We start from the raw sequence: 15,337 nt of genomic DNA, 5'->3' as shown, positions 1-15,337 counted from the left end.
CATCTCTCAACTTACCTCAAGGGTTGCTGTGAGGATAATAATAATAATAATAATTATTATTATTATTATTATTATTATTATTAATTTATTTATATTATTATTTAAATTAATTATTTATTTAAAATGGGGAGGGGAAAGAATCATGTACTCTAGCTTGTGCCCACTCGAATGTGATAAATAAACAAGGCTTAACAGTTAACTAGTTCCTAGCCAAGTGGGTGGAATGAAACGCACCCTCTTCCCTCCCTAGGACATTTGACAGCCAATGCCTGAGCTTAATGAAGCTGCTACCAACGTCACCCATGAAGCGCACGGATTGACGCAACGAGGCGTCCATCAATCAGCAGGGCCCGCCTCGGCCTTATAGGTCGAGTCTAGCCAATGGGCGCGAGCGTTCTCAACTCATGGCGGAAGTGAGGCACGAAGCAGCGTCGCGGAAGGGCCCCCCCGCCTGCCCGGTGCTGCTTTCTCGTTGCTAGGCGGCGACGACGGCGAACGAGGCTGGCATAGGGCGCGCCGCGTAAGGTTACGCTGAGACTCGCGCAGGGTTGAGGGCACATCCAAGATGGCGGCGGCAACGGGGCCACTGCGGGGTCTGGTGCGCTGCTCGCAGCTGGTGGCGGCCGGGCGCTTCGCCGGACTTCCGCGGCGGCGGTTCCACGGCTCTGCGGTTGCCGCTGCTCAGGTACGGGCGCTCGTGAGGGAGCGGGGACTGAGGCGACCTTCGGGGCAAGGTTATAGCGGAGCAGTTGCTGCTGCAGCAAAGCAGAGGACGCATCCCTTTCTGTACCCGGACAGAATTATTATGATATATTTGTTTATACGTCGCCTTCCCGCCGCCCCACTCTCTGCCTTAGCGCTTGAAAGGGAAGGTCCTCTTTCTCCCGGGGGCGCCTTTGGCATCCCAGCCGTGAAAGGCAGAAAAAGGACACTCTGCACCTGCTCAGAGACACTGTTGCCCCTTTGCACGCTCTCTGATGTCCTTTTCTTCCCGCCCCGGTAAATACTATTGAAGTTACTGGCGAAAGCCAGACCTCTGGCGTATCCTCACATCCCTCCTCTTTATTGCAATCATAATGTAATTATAATAATTTATTATTTATATACACGCTCAGAGTGGCTGGGTTTCCCCAGCCACTCTGAGCGGCTCCCAACTGAATATTAAAAACATGATAAAGCATCAAATATTAAAAACCTCCCTAAACAGGGCTGTCTTCAGATGTCAAAAGTCAGATACAGTGGTGCCCCGCAAGACGAATGCCTCGCAAGACGGAAAACCCGCTAGACGAAAGGGTTTTCTGTTTTTCAATGCGCTTCGCAGGACGAATTTCCCTATGGGCTTGCTTCGCAAGACGAAAATGTCTTGCGAGTGTTCCGATTTTTTCACTCCCCCCCTTTTCTAAGCCGCTAATAGCCTTTTAGCCGCTAAGCCTTTAATATCCGCTAAACCGCTAATAGCGCTAAGCCGCTAATAGGGTTGCTTCGCAAGATGAAAAAACCGCTAGACGAAGAGACTCGGGGAACGGATTATTTTCGTCTTGCGAGGCACCACTGTAGTTGTTTATTTCCTTGACAGCTGGTGGGAGGGCGTTCCACAGGACAGGCGCCACTACTGAGAAGGCCCTCTGCCTGCTTTATTATCGTTATTGTGTTTATTTATAATGACGGCTTAGCGTAAAATTAGAAACAGTTTACATTTAAATATAAGGGAGTGGGAGGAATAATTAAAAGAAACAGTTAAAGGCCAGTACAATAGATACATTGATATGTGCACTCGTGTACAAATTCAGTCTTCTCCGATCTCGTAACCATGTTGGTTTAGCGTGCAAAAATGTTAACATGTCTCAAAGGGCAAAACAACCCATCAGTTAGCCTTCAGCTTGAATTTCCTGAAGCTAGTCATGCAGCTGTCACAAAGCGAGCACCCAGATCCATGCTCAGATTAATCGATTGCTAAGAGTTCATTGACGGGTGAGGGCTCTTGAGAGCAGTCACTGCCAGTGAAAGTAGACAATACTGAGCAAGCACCAGCAGGCAGAATAGGCCTGCTGGCATCACTCCGGAGGCAAAGACCAGGAGATCCCTCGGGCGCTGGACATTTCTGCACCATCAAACCAACATCCTATGTGGTGCAGCAGAGGTTTTCTTTACAAAATTCAGTTAAGGATTGCTACTGCTGACATGGGCATGGGCTGAAATTTGTAAAGAAACAAAGTTTTACAACAGTCTTCCTTGATCTATAAGGGATGACTTTGATTTGATATTTAAATCGCTTACTGATCTCTTTTTGCTGACAGCTTAGCCAAAGGAAATCCACCTGACTGTTTAGAATTGTCCTTTAGAGTTGACTTAATGTCAACAGGTATCTCATCTCCAGGAACTGCTGTCAGGATCTAGCCTGGAGCTCATAAATTGTTCAGTTTCGGTTTCAGTTTCTGTTAATTGGTTCTCGTGGGAAACTTGCAGATTCTAGCTTCACCAATTTACTCAAGCTGGTGTCAATTTACTCTTGGCAGAAAGCCCAGGTCTGCTTGACCTAGAAACTACTTACTCTGATTGGTTAACGAGCAGCACTCAACTCTGTTATCTAGGGATTGCTAGCACAGTTTGATGTGAGGTGTGTTAGGAGTTAGAAGTGCTGTGTATGGTTTTGAGAGAGAGAAAGAAAGAGGATTTATTTTGCTTTTATTTGTATGCAGAAACTCTGCTGGTTTTATTTTTCCTTTTAATAAATCCTGTAAATAGTTATTCTGAGTCTAGCTGACTAGTCATTACTGCCGCAACTAGCTTCTTCGCTGTGCAGGAAAACTCTGCTACGTTTGGGCTAAAGCCAATAGGGCTATGCCTGACACTCCAAAGTTCCATGAGGTTATGGGCATTGTGCTGCCAGCCTGAGTTGCGGTGGTGTCAGCATCAACGGCGTTGGTTCCAGTAGTTCCAGAGGTTGTTGTTCCTGGCTGGTTCCTGACCGTGGTGAGCTGGTGACGCAGTGGACACAAGGACAACAGCTGCAGCGTGTGAGTGCTGGGTGCTGTGGTTCCTGTTTTCTCTCTCGGTGGTCGTGAGTAGCTGGTTCCGGGTTCCAGGGACATCGCTCTCAAGATGGCCTCACAACCAGTTCAGATGGCTTTTGAGCGTCTGAATGACTCCAATTACTTGCTGTGGTCGGAACGCATGCAGGCAGTGCTGCAGAGGGATCGTCTCTGGCAAGTGGTGAGTAAGTTTCCTACGAAGCCTGATGATGAAGACCTCGATAAAGACCAAAGAGCAAGGGCCACAATTGTCTTGGGGCTGGAAGATTCCCAGTTGCCGTATGTGAGGGGAATCAAGACAGCTAGAGGTGTGTGGCAAGCACTTAAAGAACTCCATGTGCGTGAGACAGCGGTTTCCAAGCTGTTCATTCGCAAGGCATTATACAAGGCAATGTTACAGCCTGGAGTTACAATGCAGGAACACCTACACAGTTTACAGTTAAAGTTTGCTGCGCTACAGGAAAGAGACTGTGCGTTAGACCAGCAGGAGAAGGTGGCTATTATTTTGAGTTCTCTCCCGGAAAGCTGGGACAATTTAGTTTTGTCTCTAGAAGGCATACAGGAGCGTGATTTATCAGTCAGTTACGTTACTGGGCGTTTGATTGAAGAATGGCAGAAGAGGCAAGAAAGGTCGATGGCTGCAGAGGCTTCTACAGGTGGGCGGTTTGGAAGGAGTTCTCATGCCGTGCCAGAGGTGAAGCAAAAGCAGCGTACTGGTGAGGAGTCAGCGTTTGCTGTTAGGCGTTGTTTCCGATGTGGGTCTTCAGCGCATCTAAAACGACAATGTCCGGAGTTGGTCAAGTCTCAGTTGCCGGTGCAGGAGCAGAGACGAGATCAGCAGCAGCAGCAGCGTAAAAAGAAATTCTTCAAACGAAAACAGTCGGCTCAGCTGGTGACCGGCGAGGTCAAGATTGCTGATGAGAAACAAGCGGTCTGGGTGGTCGATTCGGGAGCGTCTCGCCACATCGTGAATTCAGATGAATTGTTTGTTTCCAAGAACTCAGCACAGCGCAGCCAGGTGGCTCTAGCAGACGGAAGTACTTCCGAAGTGATTTCGGGGGGTGCAGTTTTTGTTCCTTGTCTTCGTGAGTGCCTGCAAAATGTACTTTGTGTGCCTTCATTAAGGAGCAATCTGATGTCTGTAGATTGTTTGCTAAAAGCTGGGTTTAAAGTGTATTTTGAAGGAGACAGTTGCATTATTAAGAAGGCTGGTGAGATTTTAGGCACTGCTAAGTCAGAGGGAGGCTTGTTTTGGCTTAAAGCAGGATCTCAAGTTGCAGCAGTAGTCAGTAAATCTCAGCCTGCTAACAAAGCTATACATGACAACTGTGTGCACTTGTTGCATAGGAAAATGGGGCATGCTTGCTGGAAAAGTGTACTAAAAATGTCTGAATTGGCTGATGGGGGTAATTTAAAGAGTTGTAACAAGTACCTTGATTGTAATGTCTGTAAAAAGGTTAAAACCCACAGAGTCTCTTACCCCAGAAGTGACAGAGTTAGTGAGTCACCGCTACAGCTGGTTCACATGGACGTAATTGGTCCATTTGCTGTAAGCAGGGGTGGATCGCGCTTTTCACTAACAATTGTGGATGACGCCACACGTTATTCTTGGGTTTTTCCCATGAAGAATAAGGGTGACGTGTTCACTAAATTTAAAGGCTGGGTGGCATCTGTGGAAAGATTTCTGTCCATTAAACTCAAAAGGATTCAGACGGACAGAGGTGGCGAATTTATGTCAAATGCCTTTAGAGATTGGTTACAAAAGCGTGGCATTGGGCATAGAAAAACGAACGTTTTTTCCCCAGAGGAGAATGGCGTTGCAGAGCGAAAAAACAGATCTTTACAAGATATGATGTTTGCCATGCTTGAGGATGCTGATTTGCCCATGTCTTATTGGGGGGAGAGCATGCTCACCGCGTGTTATCTCCAAAACAGGCTCTTTCATCAAACAATAGGTACAACCCCGTACTTTAAATTGTTTCAGAAAAAACCCAAAATTGACCATTTGCATGTGTTTGGATCAAAAGCCTGGGTATTAATTCCGAAACAAATGAGGAAGAAGGGAGATCCTAAGACCAAACAGTTAGTGTTTGTGGGTTACCAGGAGCTGGGAAAAGGTTTCCGCTTTGCTGAAGGGACAAATGGCATTGTGATCTCCAGGAATGCCAGTTTTTGTGAACATAGTGGCTGGGAGAGACTACATGCCAATACTGAGGTTTGGTTTGAACCTTCCCAGGAGCTTCATGACTCTGAAGGTAGACACAGAGAGTCAGAGTCTGAGGGGGAGGAAAGTTCAGATAAGAGCTCTCAGGAAAGTGAAGTTAGCCAAAGACCAGTTGCTAAGCAACAAAAGAGAGGTCGTAGTTCTGAGGAGGAAAGTGGGTCAGAAGAAAAATTTTCTCCCAGAAGATCTAAAAGACAAAACAAAGGAGTGCCTCCAGTGCGTTTTTCCCCAGATACTGCAAATGTGTTTAGTGTAAGTGCAGAACCCAAGAGTTTTCAGGAGGTGTTAAAGTTACCAAAAGAGGAGGCAGAGCGCTGGAAACAGGCAATGGAGGAAGAGATGTCCTCTCTGAATGAGCACAAGGTTTTTACACCAGTAGCAGCGCCTGAGGGGGCAAAGATTGTAGGCTGCAGGTGGGTGTACAAAAGACTTAGGCCCGGTTAGGACATATCTAGGGTTGGAAGTGTGCTGGGCCCAAGATGGCAGCTGCCTAATTAGTCAGCAGAACAAAGTTAAACAACTACTGACTACATACAGGATGCGGGATTGCAAAGGGGCAGCGGTGCCTATGGATCCAGGTTTCATAAAAACACTTCATATAGATGAGAGTCCTGAATTTGAACATCCTGATGTATATCACTCTGTAATTGGAAGTTTATTGTATATAGCACAGTGGTCCGGACCTGATATTAGCTATGCAGTAGGCATATTAAGTAGATTGGTCTCAAAACCCACACTAAATGCCTGGAAAGGGGTAAAACAAGTTCTGAGATATCTCAAACAGACAATTGGCTATATGTTACAATTAAATTCTTCAGAGGATGAAATGTTGAGTTGCTACTGTGATAGTGACTGGGGAAATTTGCCAGATAGAAAATCTGTCACAGGACTAGTCATAATGGTCGGTGGAGCTTTAATCAGCTGGCGGTCACGCAAGCAAGACGTTGTAAGTGTGTCATCAACGGAATCAGAGTATGCCGCATTGAGTGAATTGTGCAACGAGGTGATTTATTTCAAGCATTTGATGGCAGATTTAAATGTAAATTGTGGAGAACCAGTACAAGTTTACATTGATAATCAAGCTTGTATAACATTAAGTAAAACAGAGGGTTTCAAATCGCGTTCCAAACATATCTCTGTAAAATACCAAAATGTACGTTGCTGTGTACAAGACAATGTAATCACCTGTACTTATGTGTCAAGTGAAGAAAATGTAGCAGATGTGTTAACTAAACCATTGGCAAAGATAAAGAACAAGCGAATGTGCAAGGGTTTAGGTTTGCTGGAAAAATAATCTCCTACATAGGTGTATTTGGAGTTAATTGTTCAGCAGAATCTGTGAGGGGGTGTTCAGTTTCGGTTTCAGTTTCTGTTAATTGGTTCTCGTGGGAAACTTGCAGATTCTAGCTTCACCAATTTACTCAAGCTGGTGTCAATTTACTCTTGGCAGAAAGCCCAGGTCTGCTTGACCTAGAAACTACTTACTCTGATTGGTTAACGAGCAGCACTCAACTCTGTTATCTAGGGATTGCTAGCACAGTTTGATGTGAGGTGTGTTAGGAGTTAGAAGTGCTGTGTATGGTTTTGAGAGAGAGAAAGAAAGAGGATTTATTTTGCTTTTATTTGTATGCAGAAACTCTGCTGGTTTTATTTTTCCTTTTAATAAATCCTGTAAATAGTTATTCTGAGTCTAGCTGACTAGTCATTACTGCCGCAACTAGCTTCTTCGCTGTGCAGGAAAACTCTGCTACGTTTGGGCTAAAGCCAATAGGGCTATGCCTGACACTCCAAAGTTCCATGATAAATATGCTGTGTCTCTTGGGAACATCCTAGTCAGACAAAAGGGAGTTCCACAGAAAATATGAATGTGACCCTAACCCTAACCTTTCCCACTCCTTTCGTGAGATCGTAGGTTAGCCCAATACATTCATTTGCTTTCAGCCATGGAAGTTTCCAACCAACTTTCCTCCTTGATTAAAAAAATTAATTCATATCCTACCTTTCTTCCAAAAAGCTCAAGGTTCCTAATAACAAAAAGAAATGGTTTGTGGATTGTGACCTAAATATGTCTTCTCATTAATAGGTGACTGTCCGTGACGCTTTAAACCAGGCCCTGGATGAGGAGTTAGAGAGGGATGAGAAGGTTTTCCTGCTGGGGGAGGAAGTTGCCCAGTATGATGGGGCATACAAGGTAAGAAGAAGATGCAGTAATTAGGGCAGCATAATCAGTGCATTTCTTTAAAAGTTATAAATAGCAATACCACAACCCTCTTTTTTAAACCTACAGATTAGCAGAGGACTTTGGAAGAAATATGGTGATAAGAGGATAATAGATACTCCTATATCAGAGGTATGAATTCATAATACATTTTAATTTTTTTCTATTTTAGTATTTAATCCGAAAAAGTGCAATACGTCGTCTAGTTTTCACGAAGTATATTTTCAGATAGTTATGATTTAAATTTTAGTTTTCGTCACACTTTGTTCTTCCTTCCCCCCCCTCCCAGATGGGCTTTACTGGAATTGCTGTAGGAGCTGCCATGGTATGTATCTTCCATATGTGTATTTTAAAAAAGCATCTTAAATACAAAATAGTGCCATTAATTCACCGTTTAAAAAGCAACTTGGGAATGGCTATTAACATAGCTACTTTGTCTTCACAGGCTGGCTTGAAACCTGTTTGTGAATTCATGACCTTCAACTTCTCCATGCAAGCTATTGATCAGATTATAAACTCAGCTGCCAAAACCTACTACATGTCTTCAGGTTTGGTACCTGTCCCTATTGTCTTCAGGGGCCCAAACGGAGCCTCGGCAGGTGTTGCAGCCCAGCATTCCCAGTGTTTTGCGTCCTGGTATGGGCATTGCCCTGGACTGAAAGTAGTCAGCCCCTGGAATTCGGAGGATGCAAAAGGTCTCCTTAAAGCCGCAATCCGGGATAATAATCCAGGTAAATGAAGCCAAGATATCTTTGTGGGTGTAATGCTAAAGTGTTAGCTTATTGGGTTATTACCCGCATTAAACATTTTATGCAGGGCATTGGGTGCCAGAAGCAAATCTAATTTGTGGCATCTGCATCATGTTGAGCGCCCAAGATTTAGCTGGGGTAGTGCGCAGTCCTTCATGGGTATCCTTTCAGATACTAGATTAAGGAAACATTTTTGCTTTTTGGATGATTTCCTTTTAAGACGCGGATTGTTCTTAGCTATAAAGTTTTGTGTTTTGCCTTGGAAACCATTATGGCTACAATGTTGTGTACAAAGGTAGCAAATGAACAAAATATTTCCTCCCTTTTAGAGGAATTGTTCTTCTATTAGTGTTCCTTCAAGTCAAGCTAGTGTTCAGCTTGAGCTGAAGTGTAAGCTGCAGATGTTGCATTTGGAAATAAATCTTCAGCTCTCTTCTCCCCTTTCCAAAAAAAATAATATTGTCATGACCAAGATCTAAAGAGTTGTGCAGCAAGTTCCATGGTAACTCTAGAGGTACCTTTCATAAACAGAAGTCTCCCATGGAGCATATCAAACTACTTTAGAAACTGCGGGGAGTTAAACTTAGATTAGGCTCATGTGTGCTGCTGACGTAAGCCTCATCAGTTCTTTGGATCTCAGCCAGTTTATCACTGTGCAGGCCAGAACATACCAAAATAGCGTACATTCATTTAAATGCTGTGTTTTCAGTTTGGTCAGAATTATGATTTCATAGCAATAGTGGAGGGAAGGGGCTTCAAAGGACTTTGCATGGGTACAACACCCTTGGAGGTGATTGTAGAGCAATCCTAGCCCTGCCAGGAGAGCATCAGGACAGAACACAGTGGTCATAACTGAAGCTCTGACACTTAACACTAGCCAAGGCATTCCCATCTACTAATCTACTAATCTAGCGCTGCTCTGGCTTTAAACTTTGAGCAGCTGCTCCCTCAACATTTTTGAAGCATTCTACTTTATCCCACGGATAAAGCACGGGTGACGCTGTGGGTTAAACCACAGAGCCTAGGACTTGCCAATCAGAAGGTCGGTGGTTCGAATCCCCACGAAGGGGTGAGCTCCCGTTGCTCGGTCCCTGCTCCTACCAACCTAGCAGTTCGAAAGCACATCAAAGTACAAGTAGATAAATAGGTACCGCTCCGGCGGGAAGGTAAACGGCATTTCTGTGTGCTGCTCTGGTTCTCCAGAAGCAGCTTAGTCATGCTGGCCACGTGACCCGGAAGCTGTACGCCAGCTCCCTTGGCCAATAAAGCAAGATGAGCGCCGCAACCACAGAGTCGGCCACGACTGGACCTAATGGTCAGGGGTCCCTTTACCTTTTTACTTTACCCCAAAGGATTAAAAACAAATAAAAATGGATGAGCTCAAAGTACTAAGAACTACAGTGGTGCCCCGCAAGACGAAATTAATTCGTTCCGCAAGTTTTGTCGTCTAGCGAATTTTTCGTCTTGCGAATCACGAAATCCCATAGGAATGCATTGAAAATCAATTAATGCGTTCCTATGGTCAAAAAAAGTCCAAACAAAGCCAAATTTGGTACAACAACAGTTTATTAACTGCTCTTTAAAGTCACACATACTGTAAAGAGCAGTTCAAAAATTGAAGGGAAAATAAATTAACTTTATAAACAAAACATGTCTTTGTTTTTAGACAAAGGAAACAAAGTCGCGAGACGTTTTCGTCTTGCGAAGCAAGCCCATAGGGAAATTCGTCTTGCGAGGCAAATCGAAAACGGAAAAACCTTTCGTCTAGCGAGTTTTTTGTCTTGCGAGGCATTCGTCTTGCGAGGTACCACTGTACAGAATTTTATATCCTTTGCTCATTTGGCCAGCTTCAATTTGGAAGAATGCTTTGCTTGGCTGGTTGTTTTTTTGAAAGCCCTATGAGCTACTTCCTCCTCTGAAAGCTAAATGAGCTACTTCCTCCTCTGAAAGAAAAGTCAGATCCCAGTTCTTTTTTTCTCACCTAAATTTGTGGCTGTTCATGCTATCAATTCATGCTTATATCAGCTGATATGGGCCAGATGACTGCATAAAGTTGGTACAGTACTGGAGAGTGAGCTGGATCATTTTCCCATGCACACATCCTTAACTTCCACTTGAATATTTCAGATTGGTGTCTGCTGCATAATGGATGATGTCAAAATACTTGCATAGCTTAGGCATCCTCAGGACTTTGGATCCTGTGTGCCTCGCCACCACAGGCCACATTTCTGGCATCAGCACAGGCTGCTTAAGCCAGGACAAGTTCTCCCTTGGCATGTTGTACACAATCCCTTCTCCATAGTACCAAACTTGGAATGTGGGGGTGTTCTCTTCTGGCTTGTCCTAGGAGTCTTTGACCACAAAAGTAATGATTGTGGCTCACCAGAGATTTGGAGGAATGCATCGTATAGTTCACATGTACCTATTTTTAAAATTGCCTTTCTAGTTGTAATGTTGGAAAACGAGTTGATGTACGGTGTGCCCTTTGAATTGTCGGAGGAAGTCCTATCAAAGGACTTTGTTGTTCCAATCGGAAAGGCGAAGGTAGAAAAGCAAGGTATGTAAAACTAGCTGTTTTTACTGAACAAGGCAAGCCCCTGCTGTGTTCTTCTACTGTATCTATCAGAGAAACACTGTGCTTTCTTCTTAAAATGTGTTTCTTTTGCTTGCAGCACAATCCTTTTATGTGCAAAGCTACCCAGTGTTCTTCCCATCCCAGATGCATTTCCATTAATCATATATATATATATATATATATATATATATATATATATATATATATATGAAATTACCAGTTCTTCTCTGTGAAAGTGTGTGTTTCTCTATACATTGGGATTCAGTGAGAATGCCTTTTTTGTTTTCTCACTACCCAAAAGACCATCCAGAAGTTGAGTTGGCTTTAGAAGAGATTATGCCTTTTTTTGAGCGGACGGTGGTGAAGCTCTTCCTTGACTGTAGCACTGTAGGATGATCAGTCACATCACATTGTAAGCCCAACCCTCTTTGCCCAGCAGCTTTCTCTGGATTTGTGAGGCACATGCAAATTCCATGGTTTGGAGATTTGTTTGCCACAGGTGGCCTGTCAGTGTCTGAATTCCTTCTGTCTTTCATTGCCGTTCTCCCCACTCCTTTTATTTTAGAAGGTTCAATAATCACAGAAGGGCAAATGTTTCTTTTGCCTAGTAAACTAGCTTTTTTGAATTCTACTTTTCCTTGCTCTCAATAAGTACACAAGTGCTTGGATAACTCAAGTTTAACAGTAATAAAAAGCACTGTGTTCTGACCTTACTTGGCACTAATATGAATGAGGGTGTTTTCAGTGGAGACTCCACTATTGTGGAACACAATTCTACAGGGCATCAGACGGGGTATCTGCCCTTGTAGGTTTTAAAAAGGCCCAAAAAGACACAACTCTTTACTAATTCATGGGATGAGTTGCATAATTAGTTTTCACCTGGTTTGGATGATTTTTTATATCTTGCTGGAATAAGGTTTTTAACGTGCATTATTGCATGCTGAAAAATGGCTGTAATCATTTACCATTCTATAAAGGATCATAAGCTGTTTGGTTTAAGAGGTTAAAAGAAGTTGACCGGGTGGCGACTGCTAGATAATCTTCTGTTCTTAAGAATATGTCTGCATGCTAAAGTTAATGACGTTGTAATTCTCAATCCTCACCAGCCTGTGTGTTTCAGGAACCCACATTACCATAGTGTCTCATTCACGACCCGTCGGCCACTGTCTGGAAGCAGCTGCTGTCCTTGCTAAAGACGGGGTGGACTGTGAGGTATGTGTGTGTGTTGTCGTTCCATGAGATTACAATCCACATTGAAGAAACCCTCTTAAGCTTCTACTCCACAGCTAACTAACTTGTGGCATCGCAGTGTTCTGTAAGCTACTTAATACAGATCGGTTCCACTGTTTTCTTGGCAGTTCTCTTCAGTGAACTTTGCAGAGCTGGGGCAAGTTAGCTACAGGCAGCAGAAGAGAGCAATTGCTTGAATTTCAATTCATCTTGCATAAGTTGGAGAAGGGTTGTGTCAAATCCAAACTTTGCACTGAGAAGCTGAACTATCTGATATGTATAAATTACAGTGGTGCCTCGCAAGACGAAAATAATCCGTTCCGCGAGTCTCTTCGTCTAGCGGTTTTTTCATCTTGCGAAGCAACCCTATTAGCGGCTTAGCGGCTATTAGCGGCTTAGCGGCTAAAAGGCTATTAGCGGCTTAGAAAAAGGGGGGGAAAGCGAAAAAAAATCGGAACACTCGCAAGACGTTTTCGTCTTGCGAAGCAAGCCCATAGGGAAATTCGCCTTGCGAAGCAGCTCAAAAACGGAAAACCCTTTCGTCTAGCGGGTTTTCCGTCTTGCGAGGCATTCGTCTTGCGGGGCACCACTGTATACTAATTCACTATATGAAGCTGCCTTATCCCAAGTCAGTTGTTGTCTGCTATGACCTCCACCAGCTATCTAAGAACTCAGGTCTATTCTTGGTCCTACAGACCTACCCTACTTGATAAAACTTTAAAATTGGGGCCCCGTTTTAATCTGGTAATAGATCTTTTTAAAAGTTATTTTTCCACATACCGTATTTTTCCACATACCTATAGGGCGCACCAATCCATAGGGCGCACCTAGGTTTTTTTTGGGGGGGGGAATAAAGGGAAAAAATTTATTTCCCGCCCCAGGCGCGGGACTGGGACGGGGGAAGCCCCCAGAACAGGCTGCTATCCGCAAGCCTTGCCCCACCAGCCCCGACAAGCTCTGGGAGTATTCCCCACCTCCCGCAGAAGCCACATGCTCTTTAAAGGGGCTGTGCGGCTTCTACTGTCTTTTCTAGGAGATGGGGGAATTCCCCCACCGCCCGCAGAAGCCACACGCTCTTTAAAGGGGCTGCGCGGCTTCTATTGGCTTTTCTAGGAGTGGGGAAATTCCCCCAGCTCCCTGAAAAGCCTGCAGGCTGCCATCCGCAAGCCTTGGGAGCCCGGCGGGAAGTCACACCGGGCTCCCAAGGCTTGTGGAGAGCTTCCTGAAGCCTGGAGAGCGAGAGGGGTCGGTGCGCACCGACCCCTCGCGCTCTCCAGGCTTCAGCGAAAGCCTGCATATGCCCCATAGGACGCACACACATTTCCCCTTCATTTTTGGAGGGGGGAAAGTGCGTCCTATAGGGCGAAAAATACGGTAGGTCCTTATTAAAAACTGCAGATCACAGGTGCTGTTTTAAGGGGGATGAGGGTCCCCTATGTGCAAATATGTACGGATTTAATCAACCAGTTGACTTACGTGGTGTCCAAGATTTGAGAATACCAGTTGATAGGAATGGCAAACACAAATGTCCCGCTTGGCCACTGTGAGAACAGGATGCTGGACAAGACAGGACTTTGGCTTGATCCATCAGGGCTTTTGTTACTAGACAGGAGATGGCTCAGTTTTTATGCTTGTTTATTTTTCATAACTTGTTTTCTGCTCCGACTAGGCTGAAGTTAATCAGAAATGATCTAAAGCCTGCTCTAACCTCTCTCCAGGTGATAAACCTCCGCACCATTAGGCCAATGGATATCGAAGCTATTGAATCCAGTGTCATGAAGACAAATAATCTTGTAACAGTGGAAGGTGGCTGGCCCCAGTTTGGGGTAGGAGCTGAAATTTGTGCCAGGATTATGGAAGGTATTTGGGATTATCTTGTGTCTGACCTTATTAAAATACGTTGCTATTTTCTTGAGAAGCTAGAAATTAGATCAGCAGTGGGGAACCTCTAGTCTTCCAGGTGGGGCTGGACTACATCACACATTATCCGTGACCACTCTTCATGCTGACGGAGGCTAGTGGCAAGTTCGAGGGCCACAGGCTCCCTGTCCCAAGTTTAGGTCCTTGAATTGAATTTGCTCCATCCCATTTGTAGTAGCAGCCTTCTCTCCCACTTAAAAAGGAAAATGTATTCTTAGAGTAGGGGGTCATCAATGAGCCCACGGCTTTATAAAACCCTACTGTACAAACCCAATGCAGTTTATTGCATTATAGATTGCAGGTAGGCTATTCCACAAACCGCATGGAATAAGCATCTTCTGTTCTTCTCCCTACAACTTTCAATGTGCCACCTTGCACTGCTTGGAGGAAAAATGAAACAAACCTACATGACCTTTGAGCTTGCTGCGCCCTTTACCTGCTGCTGAAATGCAAGAATAGGTAGTTTTTCTTAGGCAGGGACTTGGGTAGGTACTTTGGGGTTCACTGTCTCCTCATAGCCCTTTTTCTAAGCTAGAGGCAGTTATCAGCGTGGGCTGTAACCTGTATCACTCCAGCCACTGACTATGCTGCCCGCCCACCACATCTTAGTTTGTACTGACTGAGATTTCTCCAGCTTTTGAGAGATGAACCTTTCTGCTTTCAGGTCCTGCTTTCAACCACCTTGACGCACCCGTCGTGCGTGTCACCGGGGCCGACGTTCCCATGCCTTATGCAAAGATCTTGGAGGAGAACTGCATACCTCAAGTAAAAGACATAATTCTTGCAGTGAAGAAAACGCTAAATATCTAGTTCTGTGTATGCTGTATGTGGATGTTGTTCTTCTGGAGTTAAAAAAAGTTTGTGGAATGTATATTGCAAGCGATTGTATACATAGCTGGCCTTGCATAGGATATAGGCCTCTGGCAGGGGAAGAGCAATAGCTACGTTGTCTGTTGCAAGGCATGTACTCCCTTTCCCAAGGGAGGTGCAGATGGCCTAAAATTGTAATAATTGTAATTCTCTAAAGAACTCTCGTTGCAAGATGAAGTGTTCTGTTTATCATTGTACATGGTGATCAGGCTTGCTGATTAGCAGCTCTAGTGTCCGAGGAACAGTCTCTTGCTGCTCCTGCTCGTTTTGTAACCTACAAGGCTTGGAAATAAAAGTACATTAACAAAGATGGGAGAGGGAAGTATTTTTCTGGTGTGAAATAGTCCAAAATGGAAGCAGCCTGTGACGAAACATTTGATGCAGGCTGAATTGTCTCCTTTCAGAAATTAGTGCATATTAATGTAAGGCTGAAGGTGCTGCAAAGTATCTTTGCCAAAACCACATAGATAAATGGAATTTTAAAGCTTCTAGACATTCACATTTTTCACCACAGAGGTG

The 15,337-nt window shown here is 44.4% G+C and overlaps 1 protein-coding gene across 1 annotated transcript; it reads left to right on the top strand.

Moving 5' to 3' along the window:
- Positions 1–527: 527 nt before the first annotated feature.
- PDHB (pyruvate dehydrogenase E1 subunit beta) lies at positions 528–15,126 on the top strand. The gene is made up of 9 exons (XM_081184300.1): positions 528–685; positions 7,340–7,447; positions 7,544–7,606; positions 7,764–7,799; positions 7,920–8,205; positions 10,670–10,780; positions 11,919–12,010; positions 13,747–13,888; positions 14,613–15,126. Exons 1-9 carry the CDS (start codon positions 566–568, stop codon positions 14,756–14,758), a joined length of 1,104 nt encoding a protein of 367 aa, XP_081040426.1. The 5' UTR covers positions 528–565; the 3' UTR covers positions 14,759–15,126.
- The last annotated feature ends 211 nt before the right edge of the window (positions 15,127–15,337 follow it).

Source organism: Podarcis bocagei (assembly GCF_964188305.1).
Source record: "Podarcis bocagei genome assembly, chromosome: 2".
Classification (NCBI taxonomy): Eukaryota; Metazoa; Chordata; class Lepidosauria; order Squamata; family Lacertidae; genus Podarcis; species Podarcis bocagei.
Note: the sequence above shows the minus strand (reverse complement) of the source record. Positions and strands in the feature narration are given on the sequence as shown.

Excerpts from the sequence above, each read along its gene's own strand:
- PDHB (XM_081184300.1), top strand. The coding sequence starts at position 566 with ATGGCGGCGGCAACGGGGCCACTGCGGGGTCTGGTGCGCTGCTCGCAG. Across the intron at positions 10,781-11,918 it reads GGCGAAGGTAGAAAAGCAAG|GAACCCACATTACCATAGTG; the intron begins GTATGTAAAACT and ends TGTGTGTTTCAG. Across the intron at positions 13,889-14,612 it reads TTGTGCCAGGATTATGGAAG|GTCCTGCTTTCAACCACCTT; the intron begins GTATTTGGGATT and ends TTCTGCTTTCAG.